This window comes from Mustela nivalis, assembly GCF_964662115.1.
Source record: "Mustela nivalis genome assembly, chromosome: 10".
NCBI classification, from domain to species: Eukaryota; Metazoa; Chordata; class Mammalia; order Carnivora; family Mustelidae; genus Mustela; species Mustela nivalis.
Genome location: NC_139029.1, coordinates 109,827,369 through 109,848,301, shown reverse-complemented (window position 1 = coordinate 109,848,301; position 20,933 = coordinate 109,827,369). Strand labels below are relative to the sequence as shown.

The 20,933-nt window shown below is 53.7% G+C and overlaps 2 protein-coding genes and 1 long non-coding RNA gene across 11 annotated transcripts in view; 1 reads left to right on the top strand and 2 right to left on the bottom strand.

Moving 5' to 3' along the window:
- Positions 1-5,279: 5,279 nt before the first annotated feature.
- On the bottom strand, positions 5,280-6,520 carry LOC309842044. The gene is made up of 2 exons (XR_014299461.1): positions 6,246-6,520; positions 5,280-5,695 (listed from the first exon to the last, which is right to left on the bottom strand). It is a non-coding gene; the product is annotated as an uncharacterized lncRNA (long non-coding RNA).
- Positions 6,303-15,764, top strand: ZNF687 (zinc finger protein 687). 3 transcript variants are annotated; one of them, XM_082685881.1, is made up of 9 exons: positions 6,303-6,532; positions 10,193-12,318; positions 12,442-12,620; positions 12,991-13,167; positions 13,256-13,418; positions 13,573-13,905; positions 13,995-14,107; positions 14,346-14,487; positions 14,633-15,764. In XM_082685881.1, the coding sequence occupies exons 2-9, from the start codon at positions 10,210-10,212 to the stop codon at positions 15,128-15,130; spliced, it is 3,714 nt and encodes a 1,237-aa protein (XP_082542007.1). In that variant the 5' UTR covers positions 6,303-6,532; positions 10,193-10,209; the 3' UTR covers positions 15,131-15,764. The 3 variants fall into 3 exon arrangements, with proteins under 3 accessions (XP_082542007.1, XP_082542006.1, XP_082542008.1); XM_082685880.1 differs by having other exon boundaries at positions 6,328-7,204; XM_082685882.1 differs by lacking the exon at positions 6,303-6,532 and adding an exon at positions 7,307-7,410.
- Positions 15,765-16,005: 241 nt separating this feature from the next.
- PI4KB (phosphatidylinositol 4-kinase beta) overlaps positions 16,006-20,933 on the bottom strand; it is a 27,711-nt gene continuing 22,783 nt past the window's right edge. For all 7 annotated transcript variants that reach the window (XM_082685886.1, XM_082685883.1, XM_082685888.1 and 4 more), the window contains 3 exons: positions 18,371-18,503; positions 18,004-18,124; positions 16,006-16,867 (listed from right to left, as the gene is read on the bottom strand). In XM_082685886.1, coding sequence (XP_082542012.1) covers positions 16,686-16,867; positions 18,004-18,124; positions 18,371-18,503 — 436 coding nt within the window. In that variant the 3' untranslated portion in view covers positions 16,006-16,685. The remainder of the gene's footprint in view (positions 16,868-18,003; positions 18,125-18,370; positions 18,504-20,933) is intronic.

Here is a 20,933-nt window from a genome sequence, read left to right as displayed (position 1 = left end):
ACTGACTTAGAATTTGGTTTTCCTTGGCCTATGCCATCAGTTACACACATTCACCTGCTTTCCAGCTTCCCAAATTTCACTTTTCCGATCTCTGTCTTCGTGAGCTGGTCTTTTTAAAAATGCCTTTATTATCAATTCAGTAGATTTCATGAAGGAGCAAAAATAAATGAGTATATACAATATACCCTCTATACCCAAAAGTTTGTCTTGCTTTTGAACCACATAATTTAGATATGATCATTATTGTCATATATAAGCTGTGTTGATTTAGCTTTCCCCGCAAGTTCACTAATTTTTTTTTTCTCACACTAATTTTTTGCTTTGTAGACCTTCTCTCTGGGATAGTTTATATTCTCCCAGAAGAAATCTTGTAAGAGTTCTTACAGTTAAGATATGCTGGTAGTAAACTCTCTGTTTCTGTTGGTGTAAAAATGTCTTTCACCCTCGTATGTGCCAAGGAGTTTGGACTTTATCATCCACCCATTTTGAGAGGGGGGGTTTTAGGCATCTGAATATGATTAGTTTTGTTTTATAGGAAAACATTCTCAATTGGGGTGGGCAATGATAAGGAATGTGTTGCGAACATTAGATATGACGGTGGCTGGAACAAGGGTTGTGATGATGTGTTTGGGGGGTCGATTTGAGAGATACTAAGGAGTTAGAATTGACAGACTTTGGTCACCGTGGTGATGAGGAAGCAGAAAGAGTGTGGAAGAGGCCTCCCAGGTTTGTGTGTGATAGCGGTGCTAACTTTCCCTAAGATGCAGATCCAGGGACAAGAGAATGTTTGGTAGAAAGTGGTGAATTTGGTTCCCATCATGGGTGCTTGGAAGTATCTATGGCATTTCTGGGTGGCCCTCTGGAACTCAGGTGGGAGAGCTGAGTGAGTGACACACATGCCGAGCTCTTAGGTCAAGGGGATAGATGCTTGTGGATGAGGCCCTCAGGGAGATGATGTGGACTAATGAGGGGATTTTGGGACCTTGGGTGTGTGAGGACTTCCAGCATCTAAAAGCTGAGTCTACCTGGGTGACTTCTGTGTCATGGGGGGGGTGAAGCTGAGCAAACTTGGAGTGTGCTCTCACACTCACTGATGGTCATTTCAGCAGCTCACTTTTCCCTCAGGGGGCCATAGTCTAAAACCACAGGAAGGCTTTTCTCATCTTTGTTCACAAACAAAAAGAAACACTTTATATGGCTTTAAGGATGAAACGTTCTCCTCTTTTTTTTTTTTTTTTTTTAAAGATTTTACTTTTACGTAATCTCTACCCCTAATGTGAGGTTTGAATTTACAACCCCAAGATCAAGGTTCCCATGCTCCTGATCGCAGGGTTGTGAGATCCAGCCGGCATAGGGCTCTGTGTTCAGCTTGGAGTCTGCTTAAGACTCTCTCCCCCTGGCTGGTGGCTCAGTCATTAAGCATCTGCCTTCGGCTCAGGTCATGATCCCAGTGTCCTGGGATTGAGCACCACATTGGGCTCCCTGCTGAGCCTCTTATTGTGCTCATACTATCTCGCTATCTCTCTCTCAAATAAATAAATAAAATCTTAAAAAAGAAAATAGACTCCGCCCCTCCCCCTCAAGTAAATAAATAAAATTTTAAACTAACAAATAAACAAACAAGCTTCATACTCCACCTGCTGAGCCATCAAGGCACCCTCTCTTTGTCTTCTTCCCAAGTTCTCTCAGTCCATTTTACTGGTTCCCCTATTGCCCTGACCTTCATACTCTGGAGTTCCCTATGGCTCGGTCCTTGGACTTTTTTCTTTTCTTTCTTTTTTTTTTAAATATTTTATTTATTTATTTGACAGATCACAAGTAGTTGGGGGGGGGGCAGGGAGCAGGCTCCCCGCTGAGCAGACAGTGAGATGCGGGGCTCCATCCCAGGACCCTGGGATCCTGACCTGAGCTTAAGGCAGAGGCTTTAACCCACTGAGCCACCCAGGTGCCCCTTCTTTTTTATCTTCATACAGTCCCTTGGAGAACTCATGCATTCCCTTGGTGAACTCACACATTCTAACCAGGACTTTAAATAGTATCTATAAGCTGATGACACCCAAATTTGTATCTCCACTTGGAAGTGTCATATGATTGACTATGACTGAAATCAAGCTGCTGACCTTGCCCTGAAATGGGCTTCTCCTGGTTGCATTCCCAGCTCATGAAATGGCAACACCAGGTGTACCTGGCTGGCTAAGTCAGTAGAGCATGTGACTCGTAGTCTCAGGGTTGTGAGTTCAAGCCCCATGTTAGTTGTGGAGTCTACTTAAAAAAAATTTTTTTTTTAATTGGCAACATCATTGTACTTCCTCAGGTCTCAATGTTTTGAATTTCTTTTTCTCAAACCCCACATCCATCTTTTTAAAAATGAAGTTTTGGGGCACCTGGGTGGCTCAGTTGGTTAAGCATCTGCCTTCAGCTTAGGTTTTGATCCCAGTGTCCTAGGATCAAGTCCTGCATCAGGCTCCTAGTTCAGTGTGGAGCCTGCTTCTCCTTCTGCCTGCCACTCCCCCTCTTGCTTGTGCTCTCCTCTCTCTGACAAACAAATAAAACCTTTTTCTTAAAAAGTTTTATTTATTTAGACAAATTTTTCTTTTTAAATTTTTAATTCCAGGGTAATTAACAGTGTTGTATTTGTTTCAGGTGTACAATGGAGTGATTTGACACCTCCATATATTACTTGGTGCTCATCACAAGTGCACTCCTTAATCCCTACCGCCTATTTCATCCATCCCTCAGCCCACCTCCCCTCTGTTAACCATCAGTTTGTTCTCTGTAGTTAAGAGTCTGGTTTTTGTTTTGTCTCCCCCGCCACCCCACTCATTTGTTTTGTTTCTTCAATTTCATGTATGAATGAAATTATATGGTATTTGTCTTTTTCTGGCTTATTTCGTTTAGCGTTATACTCTTTAGATCCATTGATGTCATTGCAAACAGCAAGATTTCATTCTTTTTTACGGCTGAATAATATTCCACTGTATGTATATGCCACGTCTTCTTTATCCATTCCTCTGTCAGTGGACATTTAGGTTGCTTCCATAATTTGGCTCCTGTAAATAATGCCACAATAAGCATAGGGTGTTTGTATATCCCTCTGAATTAGTGTTTTTATATCCTTTGGGTAAATACCCAGTAGTGTGATTACTGGATCATAGGGTAGTTCTAACTTTTTGAGAAACCTCCATACTGTTTTCCACAGTGGCTGCACCAGTCTGGATTCCCACCAACACTGCATGAGGGTTCCTATTTCTCCACATCTGCATTAAGACTTGTTGTTTCTTGTGTTTTTTATTTTAGCCATTCTGACAGGTGATATCTTATTGTGGTTTTGATTTGCATTTCCCTGCACATCCAACCCAAAAGTAAGTCAGGCCACTATGTTACATCTCCTTCCTTTATCTTTTTTTTTTTTTTTTAAGATTTTATTTATTTATTTGACAGACAGAGATCACAAGTAGGCAGAGAGGCAGGCAGAGAGAGAAGAGGAAGCAGGCTCCCTGCAGAACAGAGAGCCCGATGCGGGGCTTGATCCCAGGACCCTGGGATCATGACTTGAGTCGAAGGCAGAGGCATTAACCCACTGAGCCACCCAGGCGCCCCTCCTTTATCTTTTTTTTTTTTTAAAGATTTAATTAATTTATTTGACAGAGAGAGAGAGCGAGAAAGGGAACACAAGCAGGGGGAGTGGGAGAGGGAGAAGCAGGCTTCCTGCCGAGTGGGGAGCCCAATGCCAGACTTGAGCCGAGGACTCTGGGATCATGACCTGAGCCCAAGGCAGATGCCCAAGGACTGTGCCACTCAGGTGCCCATGTCATGTCTCCTTCCAACGTCACTCTGAGAAAAAAACACTTTCCAATAGCCCCCAAGGTATCCCATGACCTGATCCATTCCTCCCACTCCCTTCCCCCTCCGGAACACACTCCCACCTCAAGCTCTAGTATTTACTCTTTCTGGAATGTTCTCACAGATAGCTATGCAAATAGCTGCATGGCTCACTCACTAACTTTCAGCCTTTACTTAAATGCCACCTTCTCCAAAAGGCGTTTACTGTCTGTCCTATCTAAAATTGCAGCCCTCCTACATTTCCTATCCTCCTTTCCTGCTTTATTTTTCACATTAAAAACAGATTAATAGATTATTTCTTAAAGCAGTTTTAGGTTTATGGAAAAATTGAGTAGAAATTATAGTTACCGTGTACTTCCTTCTCCCTAGTTTCCCCATTATTAACATCTTGCATTAGTATGGTACATTTGTTGCAATTAATGAACTAATATTGATGTATTATTATTATTTTTAAAGATTTTATTTATTTATTTGACAGAGAGAGAGATCACAAGCAGGCAGAGAAGCAGGCAGAAAGAGAGAGGGAAGCAGGCTCCCCACTGAGCAGAGAGCCTGATGTGGGACTTGATCCCAGGACCCGAGATCATGACCTGAGCCAAAGACAGAGGCTTTAACCCACTGAGCCACCCAGTGGGATCCATCAAGTCCCACATCAGGCTCTCTGCTCAGCAGGGAGCCTGCTTCCCTTCCTCTCTCTGCCTGCCTCTCTGCCTACTTGTGATCTCTGTCAAATAAATAAATAAATAAATAAATAAAATCTTAAAAAAAAAAAATTAAGTAAGTGAATAGTGCCTCTAATTGAAGAACAAACTCCTATTCAGAACTCTCCTGGCCAAAGTAATCTGTGAAACAGTGTTTAGCTTTCTAGACCCTTAGAATTTCAACTCCACTGCCTTTGACCTTGGTTAATACCTAACCTAACCTGTCGTGCCACAGTTTCCTCCGCGGTAAAATGGAGATAATATTAATACCTCCCCCATGCGGTTGCGGTAAGGATTATGTAAGTTAATATACATGAAGTTCTTTTTTTTTTTTAAAGGTGGGCGCGGGTGGGGGGGCTGTCTCCCTGACGGGCAGAGAGCCCGATGTGGGGCTCCATCCCAGGACCCTGAGATCATGACCCGAGCCAAAAGCAGAAGCTTGAACCCACTGAGCCACCCAGGCGCCTCAATATACATGAAGTTCTTATAATGAATGGGTCCCACACACAGTACGTGTGCATCAGTAATAACTATTATTCCACCCAGGAAGATACAGAGGAGGGAACAGAATGCCAGTTAAGCCACATCCAGGAAGCTACTGTAGTTAGTTGGTCAGAGGTCTAAGAGCGCTAGGAGCCGGGGTAACTGCAGGCAAACCTCCAACAAGAAGGTGGCAGAAAGGGGGCCACTAATTCCATCTGCCCATCACTTTACAAAGCACTTTACGTTCTAAACTTTTTTTTTTTTTTTTAACTTTATTTATTTGAGAAAGAGAGCACGAGCGGGGAGAAGGGGCAGACGGTCGGGGAGAAGCAGGATTCCCGCTGAGCAGAGAGCCCACACGGGACTCGATCCCCAAGACCCTTTACCGAAGCTGAAGGCAGACGCTTAACCCACCGAACCACCCAGGTCCATTACATGCGTTTAATCCTCACAAAAACAATCCTGTCGGTTGGTATTACAATCCCCATTTTATCCATGTGAAAACCGGTTCAGGGAGGTCGAGCGACTTGTCCGATGGAACCACAGATTTCCCAAGATTTCCTCCCAGAGGCTCGGATTCACATTTTAATATCGTCGCTATTACTCATGCATGCTCTCAGGGTGCGCCGGAGAGTTCTCGATCCATAGGTCCAGAGGTCCAGTGACCCCTGGGCAGGGTTACAGGACCACTTTTATTTATTTATTTTTTTAAGATTTTATTTAATTTATTTGACAGAGATCACAAGTAGGCAGAGAGGCAAGCAGAGATAGAGGTGGAAGCAAGCGAGCAGAGAACCCGGTGCGGGGCTCCATCCCAGGACCCGAGATCATGACCTGAGCCGAAGGCGGAGACATTAACCCAATGATCCACCCAAGCGCCCCAGGACCACTTTTAATTAACCGCATCCCGGTGGAGAACAGTTTCGAGCGCCGCAAACTGTGGAGATTCGCAAACCAGAGACCCTTACGCGCCGGGGGGCGGGGGGGAGAGCCGGGTTTGCACGAGGTATTCCGATTATCCTCGGAACTCTGCAGCCGAACATCCCCTCCCCTTCCCCCGCCTCCAGGGGGCGTGGCAACAAAGCGCGGGAAAACCGGCTTCGACTCCACCCCCCACCCCGTGCTGGGGGCGGGGAAAAAGGAGAGCTCTTAAATGGGAAATGGAAGCGAGAGCCGGCTCACACCCTATCTGCGTGCTTAGAAAGCTTACCAGCATACCGCTTTAAGATCCCTTTGGAAATGGCCCTGGCCACGCCAGCTCTCTAACGTCACCTCTCCTCCACTTCCGGTCTGCAGGGCCGTCCCGGGCTCCAGGTGCCGGTTCCTTCCACACTCCTAACTAATCCTGACCCTCCTGCAAGCCCTCCTGCAGAGGGAGAAGGTGCGGGTGACGCCATCGCCCAGGAACTGGTCCGCGCGAGAACCCCATCCACCTTGATTATAGGACGATTTAGACAGTGGGAAAACGGCAAGGAACTGGTCAACCAGATGACGTAATGTTTTGGGTAACGTCCCATTTTGTGACTTCTGCACAGCATGACTGACACTGGGGTTTAGCTTGAGAAAACAGAGCAAACGGATCTACGCATCCGGGCTTCGTTCAGAGTCGGCAAGGTTCTTCTCAAAGTGCCCACCAAATTGAAGCTGAGAGTTCTTTTAATTTGCATAAGTGAACTGCGGGCTTCAAAGATTGCGGCCAATAGGGAGTGAGGGGGCGGAGACGCACCTGGGATAGTCCCCGCCTCTAGAGGGAAAGCCGGGGATCAGATTGGCTTTTTTCTAAGCGACAGTAGCGGAAGCCAGTCGTTTTTGAGATGCCCTGATGGGGCAGGTGGGCCCGGCACAACCAATGGGGAGAGGCATCTTCAGAAGGACTAGGCTCCTTGCCCAATGAGGCCGGGAGGACTGTGCGGGGCTAGTTCCGAGCGGCAGTGCTTACGGCCAATCCAGTGCGGCCCTGGGAGGGGCGCAGTGCTGAAGGACGGGGGTGTTGGCCAATGGCGAGTGCGGAAGCGGGCAGCCCAGACCTGGAACGCGAAGGGAGCTGAAGGAGGGGGAGGCCAAACGGGAGAGAAGCAGGAAGTAGCGGCAGCCTCGGGGAGGGCGGCGGCGGCGGCGGTGGCCGTGGGAGCAGGGTAGAGACCGCCGGGTCTCGGCCCCTACTTGGAGTGGAACAAGTAAGCACGCTTGGGGTAATACCCGCCCTTGGCCCCGCCCCCTGGGGGGGCGGGTAAACACCCCCGCCCCTCCCCCACTTGGTCAACTACCCCCTTCTCCGCGCCGCCCCCCTGGGGCGGCTTCTAGGAAGGCCCCTTCGCTCCCTCCATCCTTTGAGGCGGATGGGCGAAACTCCCAGCCTGTTGAAAGCACAGTCCCTAGCCGGGTAAACGTGGAGGGAGGGTCGGGGTCCCCAAGTCCTGGCGCCCCGAGTCCAAGAGGCGTCCGAAGCACGGCCCGGTGACTGGTGGTTGCGGGATGTCGCGACCTAAAATGGTGTCCATGTTAGGGGGCGGGGGCGGGGCAGCTGGGCCAGGCCGGAGCGGAGCCTGCACCCCGATTAGGCGCGGGTCAGCGTCCGGGCCCGGGCCGGACTCGGGCTCGTGCCCCGGGCCGCCGCGCGCCTTCGGATCACTTCTCAGTCTCGAGGGAGCCGCGGGAGTCTGCGGGAGGAGGAGGCTGCCGCGCCGGGACGGGAGGGGAGGAGGTCGGAGTTGGGACAGACCCCGGTCGGAGAGCTGCGAGTCACGCAGAGACCGTCCCCTCCCCACTCCTTTCTTTCCACGCGCCTCCCCTACTCCGGTAAAGTCCTGGGCGGGGAGGTGCTGCGCGGCAGCTCCCCAGGGGCCTGGCCTGGCCGGGGCCGGTCCTTCCCTTCTCACGCCGGTGGGAGCGAGAGAAGCGCGGTGCGCCTCAGTTTCTCCAGTGGCTTCTTTTCTGTACACCCCGCCCCCTCCCCGTAACCCCGGACATGCTCTCGGCGCAGGCCCTCGGCAGATGGCAGGGACTTAATTCCGCCCGCTGCCCAGCTTGGCGGCAGCCTAATCGCTCCCGGCCGCCGGCCCTTCGCCCTGCTCTGCAGGCCCCCGTCCAGGCAAAGAGCAGTGGAATCCCCTCCCGACCCAGGCCAGTTTCACCCTCTTCCTGTTCAGCCCCTTCCTTTGGCTTTTGGGGAAGAGCAAAGGGAAAGGGGGGAGGGCCGGAGCCGGAGAGTCTGGGCACAGCAGCCGCAGAAAGGCCTCGGCCGGCCGTGGGGTGGGGGAAGCCTCTTCGGCCTTGAGCTTCTGCTGCTTGCTGGACTGTCCGCTCCTGGCTATCACATGTCCTCTAAGTCACTTGGACGCCGAGGGGGGAGTTGCTTGGGGAGGGCGAGTGGGCAGATGTTTTCCCCTAGTCCACCACCAGCCCACTTTTCTGAGGGCCGGGGTGGAAGGTAGCTCGGGTTTCTCCTGGTGGGGAGAGAAGCAGGCAGAGGAGGGAGGGCCCTAGTTCTTCATCAGGCCAGAGGCAAAGGGTGGAGGGCTTTGTTTTTAAACCCAGAGACTGCAAAATTAAGTAGGGGCTGGTGAGGGGAAACTTCCTTTTCTTCCTCTTGTTGGTACCCTCTTCCTCCACCCTACCTTCGTCCCAGCATTGCCAGCTGCCACCTGCTGGGACTATCTCCAGTTTCGGTCTAAAGGCTGGCAGGAGGTGAGAGAATTGGCCCTGAGAAATGGCTTGCATCCTGGGCAGAGAATGTGTAGTGACAGAGACCTTTTCAGTTTTTTCTTCCTAGATCTAGAAACACCGGGGGAGGGGAGGGAACTGGTGAGGAACAGATCTGGGTCCCCCACAAGCTCCGGACTGGCCATATTGGTTAGTGCCACATGCATTTTGTGGGGTGTGTATGTGTGTGTGTGTGTGTGTGGTGGGCGCAAGCACTGGGCCAGGTTGGGGTTGGGCAAGACTTCCTGGACTGGTGTTGCCAAGGAAAATGAAAAGGGTGAGGAGTGTGAGTTAGGAGCTCAGAGCAGGAATGACAGGGATGAGGGGGCTTGGCTTTTCCCCTTTGCGGCAGCCCTGCTGGATAAGTTACCCTGGAGTTTGGTCCTGAGAGAGCAAGATGGGGAGGGAGGGAGAGAGGAGGGGCTGGCCCCTGGAGGGCCTTGGGAGGGCAGAGGCACTCTGGGGAAGGTAGGTGAGCTAGCGGCAGGTGTTTATGACGGGAGAGGCCTAGGCTGGGGCCCTTGTGACCAGGCTGCTGCTGTCACGGTTTTCCCCTGTCTTTTTCTTTTTGTCTCTTTCTGTTCCTGTGTCTTATTCTTTCCATCTTGGTCTCTTGGGTGATTTCCCTGAGTCCATTTCTTGTTAACCAGGCTAGATCTCCAGGTGCCAGTGATGTCCCCAAGTCCCTGGACTTGACCCCTGACCTTTGTATCTGACCCCAGGCCTAGATTCCCAGTGCTTACTCCTTCCCAGCTCCTCCTTAACCTGACATGTCCTTGTTTGTCCCAGCTGTAATAATAAATCCTATTCTGGGTTCTGATTCTCAGGGTTATGATTCATATCATGCTCAGAATCACCCTGTGATGTGTGGGTTACTTGCCACCCCTCTCAGAAGTAAGGTGGTGGACATCAGGCTGTTGATGCAGCTGGAACTAGAATCATTTCTTCATCTTTGCTTAAGTTACTGTCCCTTCGTACACATGGCCTTTCAGATCTCTGGTGGATACCCAGAAGATCCATGAAGAATTATGAATGGATCCCACGCTGCCATGAATGAGCCCTAAGACCCAGAGCATTGTGTACATTCTTCCTCCTTAATAGTGGTATTGATTAATTGATGGGTTCTGTGCTGGGCATAGGAGGGGCCCAAGGTGGTTTTAACCAAGATGTTCACCGAACTCCCGCCGTCTCTATAACCCTTGTCTCTCAGAAGTTCCTTTTCTTCTGCTTTCTCTCTATCTTGGTGTCTTCCCTGGAATGTGTGCCTAACCTACATTTCAGTTTTAGGGTTTGGCAAACCAGGTGTCTCCAGCAGCTCTAGGATTTGTGCTGTGGTAAAAGTGTAGCCAATTCAGACTGTGCATGGTCCTGAGAGGATAAATATGGAGATCCTGAGGGAGGAGGGCCAGGGTTCTTGCCTCCAGAGGGCTCAGTTTCTTGCTATTTCCTTCCTTTTTTATCAGGTCTGGGACCTGCTGCCATGGGGGACATGAAGACCCCTGATTTTGATGACCTTCTCGCTGCTTTTGACATCCCTGATATTGACACAAATGAAGCCATCCACTCTGGGCCAGAAGAAAACGAAGGGCCTGATGGCCCAGGAAAGCCAGAACCCAGTGTAGGAGTTGACTCTGGAGAAGCAACGGCAGCAGCTGCCAGAGATGGCGCCGAGGTTCCAGCCCAGGCCTCTGATCATGGCCTGCCACCACCAGACATCTCAGCAGTCAGCGTTATTGTCAAGAACACTGTGTGTCCTGAGCAGCCTGAGTCCCCAGCTGGGAGTTCAGGAGGCGAGGGGACCCGGGCTGAGGGGGTGACTAAGGAAGTACCTGTGGGGCCTCATCTGATGCAAAATGGTTTTGGGGGCCCTGAGTCCTCTCTTCCAGGTACACCCCACTCTCCAGCTCCTCCCAGTGGGGGTACCTGGAAAGAAAAAGCCACGGAAGGCAAAGCTCCTTTGGACCTCTTTGCTCATTTTGGGCCCGAGCCAGGGGAGCACCCAGACCCCCACCCTCCCTCTGCACCCTCCCCACCTCAGGAAGGGACCATGACCTCACCTCCTTTCCCCTCTCCCTTTGAGCTGTCCCGGGAGAATGGCCCAGACTTGCTGCCACCTGGTTCTCCTCCACCACTGGGGACCATGAAGCAAGATAGCTGCAGCCCCCTTCATCCTCAGGGCCTAGCCGGAATTGGCTCTGGTGTGAGCCCCGAGGCCTCCGGCATTTCTGCCGGTGCCTCGCCTTCCCAGGTTGCTGGGTTGTCCTTCTTTAAGCAGTCTCCAGGGCATCAGAGCCCTGCTGCCTCCCCCAAAGTGCCCCGCTGTCAGCCCCTGAAGGAAGAAGAAGAGGAGGGGCCAGTGGATAAGCCTTCCCCTGAAAGTCCCCAGAGTCCCTCCAGTGGAGCTGAGGCTGCAGATGAGGACAGCAATGACTCCCCTGCCTCTTCTAGCTCCTCGAGGCCTCTCAAGGTGCGGATCAAGACCATTAAGACCTCCTGCGGGAATATCACAAGGACGGTAACCCGGGTCCCCTCAGACCCCGATCCTCCTACCCCCTTGGCTGAGGGGACCCTCCTGGCTGAGGCTGGCCTCCTGAAGCTGTCCCCTGCAACCTCGACCCCTGAGGGTCCGAAGGTAGTGAGCGTCCAGCTGGGGGATGGCACAAGGCTAAAGGGCACCGTGCTGCCCGTGGCCACCATCCAGAACGCCAGTACCGCCATGCTGATGGCTGCCAGCGTGGCCCGAAAAGCTGTGGTTCTGCCTGGGGGCGCTGCCACCAGCCCTAAGACGATGGCTAAGAATGTGCTAGGGCTCGTGCCCCAAGCGCTGCCCAAGGTGGAGGGGCGGGCAGGGCTGGGGACTGGGGGGCAGAAGGTGAATGGTGCCTCCGTGGTGATGGTGCAGCCTTCCAAGCCGGCCACTGGGCCAGGGGCTGGGGGTGGCACAGTGATCTCGCGGACGCAGTCCAGTCTGGTGGAGGCCTTCAACAAGATCCTCAACAGCAAGAACCTCCTGCCTGCCTACCGGCCCAACCTGAGTCCGCCAGCTGAGGCTGGGCTGGCCCTGCCTCCAACGGGCTATCGCTGCCTTGAGTGTGGGGACGCCTTCTCACTGGAGAAGAGTCTGGCGCGGCACTACGACCGCCGGAGCATGCGCATCGAGGTCACCTGCAACCACTGTGCCCGTCGCCTCGTCTTTTTCAACAAATGCAGCCTGCTGCTGCACGCCCGAGAGCACAAGGACAAAGGGCTCGTCATGCAGTGCTCGCACCTGGTCATGAAGCCTGTCGCCCTGGACCAGATGGTGGGCCAGCCGGACATCACGCCCCTGCTGGCTGTCCCGCCAGCCCTCGGACCTCCCGCCTTGCCTGCGTTGGGCAAGGGTGATGGGGCCGCCATCGCCGCCGCCATCACTGTGGTTGCTGCTGAGGCCCCAGTGCTGCCACTCTCGTCTGAGCCACCTGCCGCCCCTGCCACCTCAGCCTACACGTGCTTTCGCTGCCTGGAGTGCAAGGAGCAGTGCCGGGACAAGGCCGGCATGGCTGCTCACTTCCAGCAGCTCGGGCCCTCTGCCCCGGGAGCCAACAGCACTGTGAGTGTTCTCCTCTGGCCCCTCCCAGGGGTAGATCCCGAAGCCGTGGGAGTAGGATCTGGGAAGGTGTTGGGGGGTTGTACCACTCCTCACTGACCGGCCTTCTTTGAACCTCCTCGACAGGTGTGCCCGACCTGCCCCATGATGCTCCCCAACCGCTGCAGCTTCAGTGCCCACCAGCGCATGCATAAGAACCGGCCTCCCCACGTCTGCCCTGAGTGTGGGGGCAACTTCCTGCAAGCCAATTTTCAGACCCACCTGCGGGAGGCCTGTCTACATATGTCTCGCCGTGTGGGATACAGGTGCCGCCTGCCTCTCCCCGTGGCCTCGCCACTGATCCTCCGCGCCCCTCCCCAGCCTCCTACCCCTCTAGCACCTCATGGCCCCCTGTGTCCCAGCGCCAGCCTTCTGGCTGGCCTGTCAGGGAGAGCCCCCTCTCTCCTGCTGAACCCCAGTGTGAGATCTGTGTCCTCCCCCCATGGTTAGCAGGGAGAGCTCCAGTTCGGCCTCCGTAGGCCTCCATCAAGGGGCAGGGTCTGCATACCCATCCTGTCCCCACCTTGGTCATGCACCACCGCTGTCGATCAGCTCTGGAGTCCAGCAGTTCCCAGGACAAGGCTGGGGTACGGGCCAGAGATGCCCTGCCTCACCTCTGCGCCCCCTGCCCCCTAGGTGCCCCAGCTGTGCGGTGGTGTTCGGGGGCGTGAACTCCATCAAGTCCCACATCCAGACGTCGCACTGCGAGGTTTTCCATAAGTGCCCCATCTGCCCCATGGCCTTCAAGTCTGCGCCCAGCGCCCATGCCCACCTGTACACCCAGCATCCCAGCTTCCACACGCAGCAAGCCAAGTGAGACCTGGCAGGGAGTAGGGTGGGCTGGAGCGGGCTTGGGGCCCTGATGAGCAGGGTGTCTGCACTGTCCTCTCCACCCACACAGGATGATCTACAAGTGCGCCATGTGTGACACAGTCTTCACTCACAAACCCCTCCTCTCCTCACACTTCGACCAGCATCTGTTGCCCCAGCGTGTCAGTGTCTTTAAGTGCCCATCTTGTCCTCTGCTTTTTGCCCAAAAAAGGACCATGCTGGAACATCTTAAGGTATAGGAGTTAAGGGACAGAGGTGGGGTGCTTCGCTGTGGTAACCTGGGGCTGGGGTGTCATAACCCTCGGAGTGGGGGTAGGGGAGCAATGAGGCCTTCAGCAGAGCCAGGCCCTCCCCCACAGCGGACACCCCCTTGTCTTCCTCTCACAGAACACCCATCAGTCCGGGCGCCCCGGGGAGGAGACGTCTGGGAAAGGGGGTGCAGGTGCCCTCATGACCCCTAAGGCTGAGCCTGAGGACTTGGCTGTGTCCCGGGGAGGAGCAGCTGCCCCTACTGAGGAATCATCTTCATCCTCAGAAGAGGAAGAACTGCCCAGCTCTCCTGAGCCCCCTCGTGCGACCAAACGGCCCCGACGGGAACTAGGGAACAAAGGCATCAAGGGTGGGGGTGGGGGCCCTGGAGGCTGGACCTGTGGCCTTTGTCACTCCTGGTTTCCTGAGCGAGATGAGTATGTGGCTCACATGAAGAAAGAGCATGGCAAGGTGAGTGGGGTGTCCCCTTGGTCTGGGTGGCTGTGGGGGTGGGGGTCTTAGAGCCTGGCTCTGAGGTTCCCTACCCTCTGCTCTCATAGTCAGTGAAAAAGTTTCCCTGTCGCCTGTGTGAGCGCTCCTTCTGTTCCGCCCCCAGCCTGAGACGCCATGTCAGGGTCAATCACGAGGGTATCAAACGAGTTTACCCATGCAGGTAACTTTCGCCCCTTCATCCACACCTCCCCTCCGCGTCCCCTTCCTCTTTCTGAGCAGCGAGTCACCTGCCTACCCCATGTCCCCAGCCCCACTGAGCACCTTCCATTTGTGACTTGTGTGAATGGACCAAAGGTTGAGGCCTCCCTCTGCTCTGGGAAACCCTGCAACCTCAAGCCACAGGCTTTGGTCTTTGGGGTGTTCTCCCGGCACCCACGCTACCCACTCTCCCCCTGTAGGTATTGCACAGAGGGAAAGCGCACCTTCAGCAGCCGCCTGATCCTGGAGAAGCACGTCCAGGTCCGGCATGGCTTGCCGCTCGGGGCCCAGTCCCCTGGCCGGGGGAGCACCCTGGCTCGGGGCCCCAGTGCCAGAGCCCAGGTAGGCAGAAGCCCGGCCTGCTCTTTCGGGGCTGTGGGACTAGGAAACTGCAGGGTTTTAGGCCCTGGCCTCAGGAAGCAAGGCAAGGGTGCCAGGGTCAGTGTGGGGTGATAGGGAGGCCTAATTTCTTCCCTCTCATTGCCAGGGGCCAGGACGGAAACGCCGCCAGTCCTCTGACTCTTGTAGTGAAGAGCCAGACAGCACGACACCTCCAGCCAAGTCCCCTAGGGGTGGGCCTGGCTCTGGAGGCCATGGCCCCCTGCGCTACCGGAGCAGCGATTCAGTGGAGCAGAGCCTCATGGTGGGCTTGAGGGTGGATGGTGGTGCCCAGCAGTGCCTCGACTGCGGCTTGTGCTTCGCCTCCCCTGGCTCTCTGAGCAGGCACCGTTTCATCAGCCACAAGAAGAAACGGGGTGTGGGTAATGCCAGTGCCCTGGGCCTGGGTGATGGGGAAGAAGAGGCCCCTCCTCCACTGAGGTCTGACCCAGAGGGTGGAGAGTCTCCCTTGCCTGCTTCTGGAGGCCCGCTGACCTGTAAGGTCTGTGGCAAGAGCTGTGACAGCCCGCTCAACCTCAAGACCCATTTCCGCACACATGGCATGGCATTCATCAGGGCCCGGCAAGGGGGCAGTGGGGACAACTAGGCCCAAACTTGGACTGACTGGCCTCCTCCCCTCCCTCTTTGTTGGGAGCCTGGGTCACTGCTGCTGCTGTTGTCCCCAGGCTAGGGATTTCACTCTAATTCACGTTTTGTTCAGCTCCTCTCCTCTAACCCCCAAACACAACAGGCTTTTGAGGATTATAGTGATTTGGAATCCCCCCTTTGGGTTTGGCCCTTGGGTCCTAGTAGAGTGGGCCTTCCATTCCTCCTTTCTGAGCCCAACACTAATAATCCTCTTGCTGCAGACCCCAAAGTGGGTTGGGGTGGGAGGAGGGCCTTTCCTAGGCCAGTTAGCTGGGCCCAGGGAAGGCCTCTGCTGGGGCCCTCAGGACACTTCTCAACCCTCAAGGGCCTGGCCCTGCCCCTGTACCTCCAACTCTCTGGCACTTGAGCCCCCCACCCCACCCCTGCAGTGCCTTTCATTTCTTTTTTTTTTTTCTAACCCAAAAAATCCAGGGGGGGCTTGGTAGGGACGAGTCCTGTCAGGGGGGGCCTGAGGGAGAGGAGGGGGACAGGCTCTCAGGAATCCTTTATTCTTGTAGTAATAATAATACTAACAGTGGGGAAATGGGAGGGAGAAAACCAGACCATTAAAACTGCTCGTGGTTTAATCCCCATTCAGGCTTCTCTTTTTATGTGACCTAAACATTGTGGGCTTGGCAGGGAGAGGGCAAGAGTCAAAGTTGGGGAGGCCATTCCCAAGACAAGGTGACACTGACTGAGACAGGCAGGGAAAGAGCAAGTCTTCCTCAACCCAGTTCTCTGCCTTTGGCATCCAGGACACTGAGGCATCTGCTCTTACTCCTCACCTACCCCCCAAGTCCTGAAAAAAAACAAAACAACCAGAAATGACACAGATGGCTAACTAAGGACTTTATTTCAAACAAAAATTAAAAATAAAAAGTTGAGAGCTATTTCCCTGGGTGTGGGAAAGGGATCAGGCCAATAGCCTCATCCACTAGAGGGGTTGTGATCCTTCCCTTCCCGCCCCTGGGATGGGGAACCTCTGTAGGTGCAGGACCCTACGCCAGAGCCCACCTATAACAAGGGAACTCGGCCTAGGCCAGTCGCTGGGAGGGGATAGAGTTGGGCAGCAGCACAGCCAGAGGCCAACCACAGGATCAAGTCCCAAGTACCAAGAACCTACTCTTCCTCCTCCCTCCACTCATGGGACCCAGAACAGAGGAAGGATGGCCTGTAGAAAGAACCTCTTGGACCCTGGTGAGAAGGCAGGCCCCTGGTGCCCCTAACATCTATCACCTCTGTTCTCTGGAGGGCGGTGAGTCTCGCAGTCTGATCAGATGGTGACAATGACACCACTGGGGGCAGGGAAGCCCCGGCAAGTTGGCCCCACAGCTGGCTCTCCCTCCCCGCCTCCCCCCCACCCGCAAGCTTTACAGTTACCACATGATCCTCTGTATTTCTTGCCTTCCATTGCCCGTGGGTGGGGTTTCCTGGTTTGGGGTTTCTCAGACAAGGGCCCTCCCAGGGAGGGTCCCCTGAATCCCCCACCACTCCTGGGCCTGAGGAGGAGGGTGTCACATGATGCCATTGGTGAGGTACTGGAAGCCGTCATAGAGTTTGGTGGTGATAGAGCGCATGCTGCCATCCACCATCTGTTCCACCAGCAGCTGGAGCTGCTCCTCAGTCATGCTCATGTGGAACCGCTCTTTGAGGTTGCGGATGGTGCTGGAGCCATGGAAGCAAGGAAGCTGAGAACCTGAGGGAAGCGGGGAGGGCACAGGGTTATGGAGTGCAAAGTGGGGAGGGGCAGTGGTAGCAGCCACAGCGGCTAATACAGAACTGGGGGTGTCTGAAGCGCCCCTTCCCTCCCACATGAGAGAGCTCCCTGACTGTGGGTGCAGTTCTGCCTGGGAAGAGAAGCCAGAGTTGGGGGGGGCCCTGTCTTCATCCCATACTCCTAAGCCCCTCTAGGTGAGGGTGTGAGGGCAGAGGGGGAGAGGGCTGGCACTACACTGCCCACCACCCCCCCGCCTCCCTGTAAGGGCAGAGGGAGCAGAGTCTCAGGACCCGGAGGGAAAGTTGCGAAGAGGGTCTGGGGAATGGGCCCTGAGCTGGGCACTTATCTGGTTGCAGGCCTCTGCCTATGCTACGTCTGACACTCACAGATGACCTGGGCCACCGTCATCACGGGGCCAGACGGGGATGCTCCCGAGCAACGGCGACAACCTGTGGGATGGGGGCAGGGATAGGGGGAGGAGGAGGAGGAGACTGGCAGCTTAGCCCAAGTGTACATGGCAGCCTTGAGGAGGGGGGAATGGAGACGAGGACCCGAAAGAGCTCGGAGAGAAGAGACTCTAGGTTGCAAGGCAGTGAGGAAATGGCTCAGGGAGAATAGATCAAGAAGAGTGGAGAGGAAATACTTTCAGCTCACAGAGGGGAGTAAGTATGGGGACAGCGAAGGGGCACTGGGGACAGGGCTGTCAGTGGTCAAGGGCCAATAGGGAGGCAAGTGGTTACTGGAAACACCGGGGCTGGCAAAGAGCAGAGCCAGAGGGATGGAAGGAAACAAAAAATCAGGTGGACAAGGGATGGGGAGACAGGGACCAGGAGACTGGAGATGGAGCTGTTCTCTCCTTGAGGGTGCCTAAGGGATAGTTTCCACAGTCTGTACCCCCCCAACCTCTCCCATCCCTGGGACCCAGCTCCGTCAGGAGTCAGGAGGACTCCCAAAGGACAAATGAAATGGCACCCCCTAGGAAACACTGTCCCCAGTCTTGAGGTGGAATCCACTTTTTGGAGGTTCCATGCCCTGGGGCCTCAACATCAAGTGGGAAACCTGAAGCACTGTGGGCACTGCCCTGTCCCCAAACACAAGGCCTCTTCCCCACTCACCCTGCTGCATGATCTCCACGATCTGCACCACTTTATCCATGTGCTTCCGAGCAGCGATCAGCCCCTGCAGCATCAACATCTTGTAGTAGTTGAACATGTCACCATCCAGGCCCCCCATCACCTGCAAAGGGAGATGTATGTGTGCACGGGGGTTCACAAGCCAGCCAGGACTTCCTCCATAGGGGCAAACATGCCAAACTCCAACTTCCCCACTCTCCTATCAGGCAGGAAGCCTCCCAGGACACCTATCCTCACCATGACTCGCTGCCATTTCTGTTCTGTTGGTCCCTAATTTGGGGGGAGCCCACAGCTCCCTCTCCCATGATAGAGAAAGAACACAGTGAGGCACCTCTCCTTCCTGACTCACGTCCACAAACTCTGTGGTCAGCTTAAAGGCTGACGTCTCAAAGCCCAGGTTTCGGGGTGAGCTGGACAGGATGAAGCCAAAGTCGATGTGGATGATGTGGCCTTCTGCATCCAAAAGGATGTTTCCATTGTGTCTGAGGAGGGAAAGAGGCAGTCGTCAGTCTGACTGAGGCAGGGGCCTCAAGCTGCAACACCCTGGCCATGTGATACCAGGTTAAGTGAGCTTCCTGCCAAATTTGTTGCTGCCTACCTCTCATGACCTAATGCTAATCAGAGCAAAGAAGGAAAATCAGAAAAGTAAACTGCTGTCAAAGGCTCTGGGGTCTGAAATTGCCATCATTATGATTTTGTTGAAATTGTCATTATTAACAACTTAAAACCAGTTTAAGAATATTTCCATTTTCGGGGCGCCTGGGTGGCTCAGTGGGTTAAGCCGCTGCCTTCGGCTCAGGTCATGATCTCAGGGCCCTGCATCAGACTCTCTGCTCAGCAGGGAGCCTGCTTCCTCTTCTCTCTCTGCTTGCCTCTCTGCCTGCTTGTGATCTCTCTCTGTCAAATAAATAAATAAAATCTTTAAAAAAAAAAAAAAAGAATATTTCCATTTTCTAAAAAGCATGCTTCTAGGAACCAAACTAATCCCAACTGAGTAGAGAACCTGGAAGCAAGGGAAGGACTCTAGTTCTAGCCAATGCTCTCAGAGGCCAAGCCCTCAGCTCAGTGGGAGGCCTCCACTCTTAACTTGCTTACCTGAGTTTTACTGGTAATTCCTGTCAGCCTGCTGCAGAGCAGAGACCCTCCACAAGAGAGCCGGCTGGGTGGAGTTTAAATGTTAATTACTGTGTGGGGGCTCCAAGGAGTAGAGGAGTAGGCATTAACCATTCCGTAAGATCACTTATGTTAAAAATCTCAGGAAGCAATTTCTAGGGGGAAGCTGCAGGAAGAAGAGTTAGAGGGAGATAAACCCCAGGTCTTTGTGATTCCCACATGAATGGCCAGCAGAAGAAAGAACAATTAAAATGCTAAGCATGTGATGGGCACCTGGGTGGCTCAGTGGGTTAAGCCTCTGCCTTCGGCTCAGGTCATGATCTCAGGGTCCTGGGATCGAGTCCTGCATCGGGCTCTCTGCTTGGCAGGGAGCCTGCTTCCTTCTGTCTCTCTCTCTCTCTCTGCCTACTTGTGATCTCGCTCTGTCAAGTAAATAAATAAAATCTTTAAAATGCTAAGCATGTGAGACTGGCCCATTCAGCATAAGAGACAGCCTCTGTGTCAAGAGAGGCTTTGTTAGGCTAAGAGCCCCAGGTCTGAAGCCACCTTCTCTAGGTTTGGTCTGGCCAGAAGAGGGGGATGGAGAGAGAACCAGTCCCTACTCAGTCCTTTCCCCTTGGGGAAAGCATGGCAAATTTACCAACAAAGACACAATCTTGGGAGTAAGAAAGGTTCTAGATGTCCTCGTCCAACGTCTCATTTTACAGGTGACGAAACAGAGGCTGGGGGAGGAAAAGTGACTTTTGTACACAAGGTCCCAAGGCTATGGAGGGGCAGCTTCTCTCCTGGTGTTAGCTGTTGTTAGCTCCAGCTGCAAAGTTGTTTGGGACTCATCCTGAAGCAGTTAAGGAGACCCCCCACCTGATTCCAGTCTGAGGCCCATTCACTGTTGCCACTTCTTTCCACTGGCAGATTCCATTCCTGGCTTCACCACATCTGTTCTTTCTCCAAGTTATTATAAAAGGCCTATCAGCTGCAGTACCATCCCCCTCTTTGAAGGGACGGACTCTAACCTTCCCAACATACTGGTTTTCTACAGGAAAGCCCAGAGGCCTGACTAGCCCCTGCCTCCATGCCACCCAGTTACTCAATCTGGGGCTCAGGTCTAGGCTCCGTTGGCCCTGGGTTCAAAACCCTGCTTCTTCAGGGACAATCTAAAGCTTGCAACCAAACTCCTTATCAACAGTTACATTTCCCGTCAGCCTGTGCATACAGAGCTGCTGCCGGGCTCATTTACAGGGCGGGCAGTAGAGAATAACCACAGGTCTTGAAAGCTCCCCGGCCCTTACTTCCCTCACAAGGAAATGTCTGCCTGACAGGGTTTTCATATAAGAATGGCAGGCACTTAACCGATAACTAGATTTCTGATACGCAGACCTGTGAGTTAGGTCTGCATGTGCTGCCATGTCACTAGGAACCGAAGGAGCACAGGCCACCGCGTCTCGGCCTTTTCAGGAGGCTGCCCTCTGCCTGGTGAGAGGCATGACTCACAGGAGCACTCAAGACACTGACCCTGAGTCACTCTCTGGAGATGGTCTTAGAAAGCAAGACCCCAGGTGGTATCATTCTGTCTGATGTGCTCACCTATATATGAAGCTGGAGCTCACAAAGGTCAATGTGATATCGGAAGAAATGACAGCTCTGGGCAAAACAAAAGATACTTAAAAGTTTTGAAATTCACATGTTGGAACAAGAAGGAGAGTTCAGGGCTGGGAGCACAACTGTACATCCAGCATGTTCCTCATACCCATCTTCTCTTTTCTGCTGTGCGGGCGGCCGCTACCATCAGGCCAGGCCTC

Bases quoted from the DNA above. Each gene is read 5' to 3' on its own strand.
- ZNF687 (XM_082685881.1), top strand. From the start codon at position 10,210: ATGGGGGACATGAAGACCCCTGATTTTGATGACCTTCTCGCTGCTTTT. The intron at 12,319-12,441 runs GTGAGTGTTCTC...CCTCCTCGACAG, and splicing joins CCCCGGGAGCCAACAGCACT to GTGTGCCCGACCTGCCCCAT. The intron at 12,621-12,990 runs GTGCCGCCTGCC...CCTGCCCCCTAG, and splicing joins TCTCGCCGTGTGGGATACAG to GTGCCCCAGCTGTGCGGTGG.